The following is an 8,315-nucleotide window of genomic DNA, read 5'->3' as shown; positions in this document are numbered from 1 at the left end:
GATTTCACTAGGATGGTAGGCCATGGAGTAGGAATTAAGGGTTTTGAATCATGTTAAATCGGTTTTTGTTGTACTTGTCCTTTATTATTCTGTGTTTATATATATTTTTCGCTATGGTAACCTTTTGTAGACGAACACGATGATTGAATGAACACGATCAAATTGTACCAAATCACGAATTGCTATCCACCTCCCCCAACCGACATCAATAGTCCCAATACTTTGCACTATGGAAGGTAAAGATGTGGATTGTGCTTGTGCACATGGATTTAGACTTAGTGGTGTTAGGGTTTGAAATGATTCTTTCAAGTTGGTCGCTCCAAGAAAAAGAAACTTAATTATGGAAAGGTCCAATCTCAAATTAATCTTCATCTTAGGATCAAATATTGAAGAATGTTCTAAATAATAAAAACATACTAGTGTTATGGCTAAAGTTAGAGTAGTTGTGCATGATAAAAAAAAAGAATATAATAAGCAAATTTCACTAAAATAAAAGTTATATTTGTTAGTGCAATCTCCAAGCAAGATGCCACTTCATCCAAGAAGTACCGACCGAGCTTCATCCTACATCTAGTGTAGATATTTTTTTATTTAGCTTATTTTGTACTTTAATTTCAAGTAAGATAGTAGCTTGTTACTATCTTACACATTTCATTGTATGAATTACTTCTATCTGAAGGTTTCAAAAAGAAGGATTTTAGTGAATTGTCCAACGGTGCGATCAAAGATCCCGGGACTTGGAATAGGAGTCGACCTAGGCTCCGAACCAAGTAACCGAATTATGTTCTTTATTTTCCGCTGCACTATTTTGATTTAAACGTTAAAAAGAAAAGAGTTTTCGAAAAAAGCAATATTCACCCCCCCCCCCTTCTATCACACTTTCTCAATCCTTCAATCGAGTTGTATTTTGTATTCGCACTATAGTATCCTCTTCTTCTTCTCCAAAGTATGAAAGAAAATTATAAGTTTTTTCTTCTTGAACTTCCCAATTCCAAGATGCTTCTTCAATAAATTTAATATCTCAACTTATAACCACTTTGTCATTGCTTGGGTTTTATAACTTGTTGCCTTTGGAATGTAAATTATATCCAATAAATGTATATTTAACACTTCTATCATCAAGCTGTGACATCTCTTGTTGCAATGCTTCCAAAAACTTATAAATGTTTGACATTAGGCTTTCTTCCATTCCATAATTTTTGAAGAATTTATCTTTAATGTTCAATGTTGGAGAGCAATTAGACAAGTAAATTGCACAAGAAATAGCTTCAACTCAAAACTCCTTTGGCATATTTTTGGCTTTTAACATAGGATGGTTCTATTCTTCCTCTCAACTACTCCATTTTGTTATGTTGATCTAGGAACTGTCAAAGGAAGTCAGATTCCATAAGTTTCACAAAAAGTCATCGAACTCCATTGAAGTGAATTTGCCTCCTCGATAAGACCTCAAAGTTTTGATATTATATTCACTCACTTTTTTAATAAGGATCTTGAAAGTTTTGAAAGCACTAAAAGCTTTTATTTTTTTCATAAGAAAATAACCCAAGTTTTTTGTTGCTAAATCATCAATAAAGAGTTAAAAATATCTATTCCTACCAAGTGACAGAGGATTGATCGATCCACAAACTGAAAAACTCTTCCTAGCATGTTTACTAAGAAGACATGCTTCACATCAATGATTTGGATGGTTGATCAGAAGCATTCCTTTCACTATATTCTTTTCTCCCATAGCCTTCAATGCTTCAAAGTTCAAATGACCGAATCGCATGTGCCATTGTCATGCTTCATCATGCACATTAGCCTTTAAACACTTTGCTTCAATTATTTTAATATTCAAATTAACATCATGTTCTTTGACATAACAACCTTAGCAAGCAAATTAGCATTTTGATCTATACGCCAAAGATAGTTATTAGTCATAAGAATCTCACAATCTCTTTCAAGTATCTGACCAAGCTTATAATGTTACTCCTTAATTTAGCACAAAGTAAATATCTGATATTATTTTATGACTACCCTCTTTTAAAGATATGAGACTTGTACCTTACCATTCAATATGGATTTTTGAGGAGTCTCCAAAGTAAATGACTTTCACTTTCTCATCAAGCTCTACAAATTTATCATTGTACCCACACATATGATTGCTTGTACCATTATCCAAATACCATAAATTGTTATCACCTTTCTCTTCTTCCTTGATTTGTAGCAATGAAGTTAACTCTTCAATTTCTTGATTGTCAACAATAAGATGAGTCTCTTCTTTAATATCATTAGTAGCACTATGACATTTTCAATCATAATGACTCATTTTATAGCAACTGTAACATTCAACTTTAGACTTGTCATACCTTCTTTCATTTGAAATGGGATAATTGCCTTGTCCTTTTCATCTTGCTCTTCCATAGTATCTAGGTGATGATTGACTTCTTTCTTCTTGACTAAAGTTGTCCCCCCAACTTGGTTCATTTTGGCCATGTCCATGTCCTCTTTCTCGTCCACAGTCTATTCCTCGTCCACGACCTCTAAAATAGTTGTTTCCTCTTTCATCATTCTTTAATGTAGTCTTGGTTTTGAGAACTTGCTCCAATGACTCTTCTTGTCTTATCTTCATCTTTTCTTCATGGGTTTGTAATGAGCTCTCCAATTCTTTAATAGTCATTGAATCTAAATATTTTGTTTCTTTAACGACACACAATATAATCAAATTTAGAAATTAAAGAATGAAGCACCTTTTCCATTATTCATACATCTTCTATTTTGTCTCCATATCTCTTCAATTGACAATTTCCTTCACCCATGAACAATGATGGATTCAAACTCTTTCATCAATGCTTCAAAATCATGCCTTAGAGATTGAATTTTTACCTTCTTTACTTTGTCAACACCTTGTAGAGTTTTTGTCATTGTCTCCCAAGCTTCTTTTGAAGTAGTAGCATCGACCACCTTCTTGAACATGAAATCATCCAAACATTGATGGATGAGAGTGAGGGCTTGTTAATCCTTCTTCTTTGATTTTGACAAAGAATCATTCTCTACTTGAGGTAATTATTTTCATTTTGAGGCGGCTTCTCATATCCTTTCTCTACAATATTTCATACATCTTGAGAACCAAGCAAGACTTTCATCCTTAGATGCCATGTCTCATAATTCTCCTTTGTGAGATGAGGAAATTGAAAGGAAAAAAAAACCTCCATTGTTGGCCATCATTTGAGCACTTCAACTTGACTTTGATACCACTTTGTTGGAGATAATGAAGATGAGGGTCTTTATAGAAAGGAAGAAAATGAAGGAGAATTCAATAATACTTGTTTCTTAATCTTATTAATTTATTCAAAATGTCAAGTACAAGGATATATTTATACATACAAAGAAACTCTTTAAGAGACAAATATTACAAATAACTCTTTAAGAGACACTTACCTTTTCATGACTAAATAAAAATTATGTATCACATTTTGATTGTCCTTTATAATTTTTATTTCTATTTTAAGTGATATTTGAAACATGATGATATTTAAATTTTAAATTTAGATTATATATTTTAATAAATATTTATGATAATTGTATGGTATGTTAACTACAGTGCACATTGCGAGTTGTGAATGCTACAACTACATCACACGGTGCGTACTGTGAATATTGTTATCTATAGCGCACGATGCGCGCTACAAATATTGTTAATTGCAACGTGCAGTGTGTGCTGTTAATATCTTATAACTTTTAATAGCTTATAGTTATACAACATGCAATATGTATTGCGGATAGAATAATTACACACTATCAATACCTATATTTGGTGTAATGGAATATGTTCTAGAAATATACTCTAGAGTTAATGAATAAATATTGTTTATTCATATACACAAAAAATTAAATTTATTATTTCAACATTAATAACTTATCCACTTAATTTTCTTTTTCATTTAGAAATTGACATTTGAATATGTATATATGAACTTGAAGTTTCAGTGGGAATGAACAAAAACCTCGGAAAATCCAGTGTCAAGTGAATTTACACAATAGACCCTGAGGACTTATCTAGAAGTTTGAGAGTTAAAGTGAATTTACACAACAACAATCAAAATATATTTACAAGTTTTCCAATTAGATTTCTTCTAAAACAACAAAGCAAGTACATTTTGTTTTAACTAAAGAAGCACTAAGGGCCTATTGACAAAGTTATACTATCAACTAAACCATAAAGAGCATGGCATGTAAAGGGCTCGAGTTTGAAGCTTTTGATGTTTAAAGACATCAAAAGATACCGGTTAGATTGATTTTTTTTTTTTTTTTTTAAATGTGGATTTCTATTTGAGTTCATTTGAAGAAAAAGTGTATTTTTATTATTAAATTTGACCTTTTCTTGAGAATTTTCACCTTGACTCATAAAGTTAAAGACACATGATAACATAATCCATGTAACTACTGCTAGCTTCTCTTTCCTAGCTTTCTTTCTCCTAATAAGATACTTAGGCTATGAATATAAAGGACTTCCAATTCTAGGTAATCTATTCTTGATCGGTGATACAATCAATCAAAACCCTTTACTTTTTGAACTCCTAGAGATAAACATATAATAAGCATATCTATAGGACACCCCAAGAGAAACTAATGTCGCAACAATCACAACTAAAGGTGAGATACAAGTCGCATGAGAAATTATAATGAGGCGAAGTGAAAAAAGGCATGCATCCGATCCTGTGAGTCGTACAATACTCATTGTTTCTGATTTCACATGCTACATCTTTTTTCTTTTTCCTGTGTTGATGACTTAGACGAGTTGTGGTATCGTTCACTCTGAACATCACTTTGCGACAAATTCTCCAAACATATGAGACAAGCAAATAGTTTGAAGCACTCTTTCCTTTCCCCTCGTCCGTTTTGTCAGCTGCTGCACTACTCATCCACTGGGCCGTATCTGCAGCAGAAAAAGGGTGGCTCCCCTCCCGGCAAGGAATATTTATGAGCATATATAAACTCTCAGTGGAGAAGCGTCAGATAGTGGCTAGCCTGCGAAGCATATATTCCAGTAGTTAGCTAGACATGATCATTCGAGAGAATAACGTAACATAATGGGAAAATGGAGATTGGAAACTTGCATGTCCTTCTGAGAAAGGAGAGGAAGACCACAATGAGGGCCAGACCCGCCAAGATGCCCACAATTATTGCCACCGTCTTTCCAATATCATCTTCTGAGTAATCTACATATCCACTCACAGGATACACAATTAAAATAAGAAAGCATTATAAGTTTCTTTTTTATATATAGTTTTTCAGGAGGAAATGTGTAATGGACTTGGAATTCGACCCGGAGTAAGATAATATTATTAACTTTGATTAAAAGCTACATTCTGTCAAAAGCTACTTTAATCAAAATGGTGGGTTGTTGGATTTTGGAATGGAATATGATGGTGCCTAATCCATCTACCTTTTTATTTCGAACACTATTCCCTTTCTGACACGAAACTTTTCTCAGTCTTGATATATATATATATATTAAAACTTATTCTGATTCGCCATAACAGTCCTTGGTTCTTAACACCAACCACAACTGGAAGGGTTCCTTTTATTCTCTATAAAAACATAATTTACTTTTGAAATTTGGATATTAAGACCACAACATAATATCTAATTGCATTGTATTCCAATTTAATTTTAAAAAGAAAAAAAAAAAAAGGAAAAGGATTAGTAGTGTCTTTAACTCGATGGCATCTAAAACGCAGAGAAAACAAAACACAGGAGTAGAACTACAGACCTGCCGATGACCGGAAGTAATGGCCGGAAGCCCAGTACCTAGCGTAGCACTGCGCTAAATAGACGTCGGCCGCAAGCGCCGACCCGCAGGCGTTCTTGAGCTGCCCTACCGCCTGCTGAAGGCAGGCGGAGCAGTCGGCGGCGTTGATGTCGCCCAGGCACTGGACGTAGCCCTGCACCGTGCCGGAGCTGCTCACCCGGTAGCTCACCCCGTTCTGCAGGTCCGCCAGCACGTCGTCCCTCCGCCGGAAGAACTCCCCGTCGTTGCTAGAGCTGGCGCTGCACTTGCGGTACACCATGGTGGTGTCCGGCTTCCCCAGGAAGTCCTCGTTGCTGTACCTCACGAAGCAGCCGTCCAGCTGCAGAGAGGCCGCGTAGGAGTCGGCGCACACCAGGTTGAGCTGCCCCACCGCGCTCTGCACGCACGCCGAGCAGTCGTCGGCGCTCAGGTCGTTCCGGCATTGGTACAGACCCGAGGCGGAGGACGCGCTGCTGCCGGCGTTGTCGCCTGACTTGAAGCTGTTGTAGGAGGACTGCGCGGCGCCAGAGACTATCGAATTGAGGAGCGAGTTGAGGTTTGCCTGGAACGGGGAGTTGGCGTCGTACTTCGACGGCGAGCAGCCGACGTAGATGAAGGACGCAGCTCTGGCCAAGTGGAAGAAGGAGAGCAATAGCAGCCAGTTCAGTAACATGACTGAAGCTAGCTTGTTTGCGCGAATTGAAGTGAGAGGAGAAATGAAAGAGCTGAGTGAGAAGATGGATTCTTTAGCCATCTCCTTTTAAGGTGGTGCCGGAATTTCTCTTTTAAATTAATTCCCTCCAGGTCTAGGCCGGGGTGGCCACCCAGTGCATTCCTGCCCCTGTTCCAAATTAAAGATAAAGAGTGGTTCATCTTTTGGCAACGAGATTCTTTATCTTCTAGCTTTTTTGATACTCGAGCACTCCCTTATGGGAGTGCCCATGCTCCTGCCTAAGCCCTGAGTAATTCTCACACCCATAACCAATATTCCTTCCTGATTTACATTCTCTGAGGGAGAGGCAGGGCATGGCCAGGCAAGTACAAGGCCTCTTTGGTAAAAGAAGAGTCGTCTGTTTTGGCCTGCGGGGCATGGCTTTAAACTCGGCCACAAGTACCAGTCAATGGTCCAAGCCGCAGCTGCTCTCCTGCATAGAAAGCATCATCGTACGTAGTAGAAACAAAATCATGACTATGATTTCATCCTGTGCAGGTATTAGCAGGTTAACAAATTATGACAGCAGCATTCATGACTTTGGTTTCATAGCTTATACTCGCGCATCGGTTTCATGGTTGCTTGTGGTCAGCATATTCGCAAAGCAGTTATTGGACAGTGGCGCGCAAGGGCTCCTACTTGAATGCCTAGACGTCAGTGTACATTGAGAGGATAAATCTTGAACAATATGTTTAAAAAAAAAATAGAAACTCAAATCTAAAACTGATCATCTTCTAACAAATTAAGCCTAAATTATAGAGCCGGACCAATTTCAAATATCTACTCATTCATTAGATTCTGGTTCAAACCCGCCTCAAATGCACATACAACAAAATCAAATTCCCTAGAAAATCATAACAACCCTAACTTCCCCAACTAATACAACGAACTCCCATACGTCTGGACACTGTCTTTTATTACAAGCAGGCCGCAATAACCACCTTCGCATCATCCTCGCAACTCCCACACCAAGTGCATGCCCTCGCAAATTATTGTAAATATTGCGTGACAAGTTTGTAACAAACTTATATATTTATTACAAGTTCATTGATTGTTAATTGGCTAACAGGATTTTTTTTTTCTCCATCATCAGCCACGTACTATGAGAGTGTGGCCCCAATTAATAATATCAGATAATATTTTTTTATTTTATAATTCAAGTGTTCAGACTCAATAATTCATCTATCGGATAAATTCGAAACACAACTTACATTCAAAATATCTATCCCTGTTATGATTCAAACTCGGATTTTATTATTTGTTCCCCTAACTACCATTGGAGCTTATTAAAATAATAATAATAATAATCTCAGTTAGTCTTATTGATTATCTCTAAGGTGATCGATTTGACTCCACGGAAGTTTCCCACCGACCATCAGGATAAATCAGGAAGCACACGCGACGACTGACCTAGAAGCCCAGCATCCTTTAGTTACACCTCCTCCATTTAGAGAAAAAAATTCCTATAAATACATCGTAGTTAGGTTTCGAACCGCAAGTATCTGGGTGATAACCTGGATTATATCACTGGGGGCTTATTAAAATAATATATTAGATTGATATAAATGGGTTGCAAATCTTCTAATGATTTTATAAGTTTTCTAAAAGTATTTTTAAAATTATTTCATGATCTAAATTAGTTTCTAAATTATTTCATGATGAAGTTTTCTTTATCATTATTGTCTTTGCGCCACATGATTTAAATGAAGTCATGAATATTATTCTTGTCGTATAATAACTCAAATATTTTCTTACTCATTAGAAAGGACAATCAAAAATTAATATTTTAAAGTAAAAGTGTAAAATGAGAAATGAAATGCATCATTTTTT

The 8,315-nt window shown here is 36.3% G+C and overlaps 1 protein-coding gene across 1 annotated transcript; it reads right to left on the bottom strand.

Annotated features, from left to right (window-relative positions):
• Positions 1–4,560: 4,560 nt before the first annotated feature.
• Positions 4,561–6,884, bottom strand: LOC121998244 (plasmodesmata-located protein 8-like). The gene is made up of 3 exons (XM_042553062.1): positions 5,756–6,884; positions 5,100–5,201; positions 4,561–5,010 (listed from the first exon to the last, which is right to left on the bottom strand). Exons 1-3 carry the CDS (start codon positions 6,525–6,527, stop codon positions 5,006–5,008), a joined length of 879 nt encoding a protein of 292 aa, XP_042408996.1. The 5' UTR covers positions 6,528–6,884; the 3' UTR covers positions 4,561–5,005.
• Between the last annotated feature and the right edge of the window lie 1,431 nt (positions 6,885–8,315).

Source organism: Zingiber officinale, chromosome 6A, assembly GCF_018446385.1.
Source record: "Zingiber officinale cultivar Zhangliang chromosome 6A, Zo_v1.1, whole genome shotgun sequence".
NCBI classification, from domain to species: Eukaryota; Viridiplantae; Streptophyta; class Magnoliopsida; order Zingiberales; family Zingiberaceae; genus Zingiber; species Zingiber officinale.
This window is presented reverse-complemented; position numbering and strand designations above follow the sequence as displayed.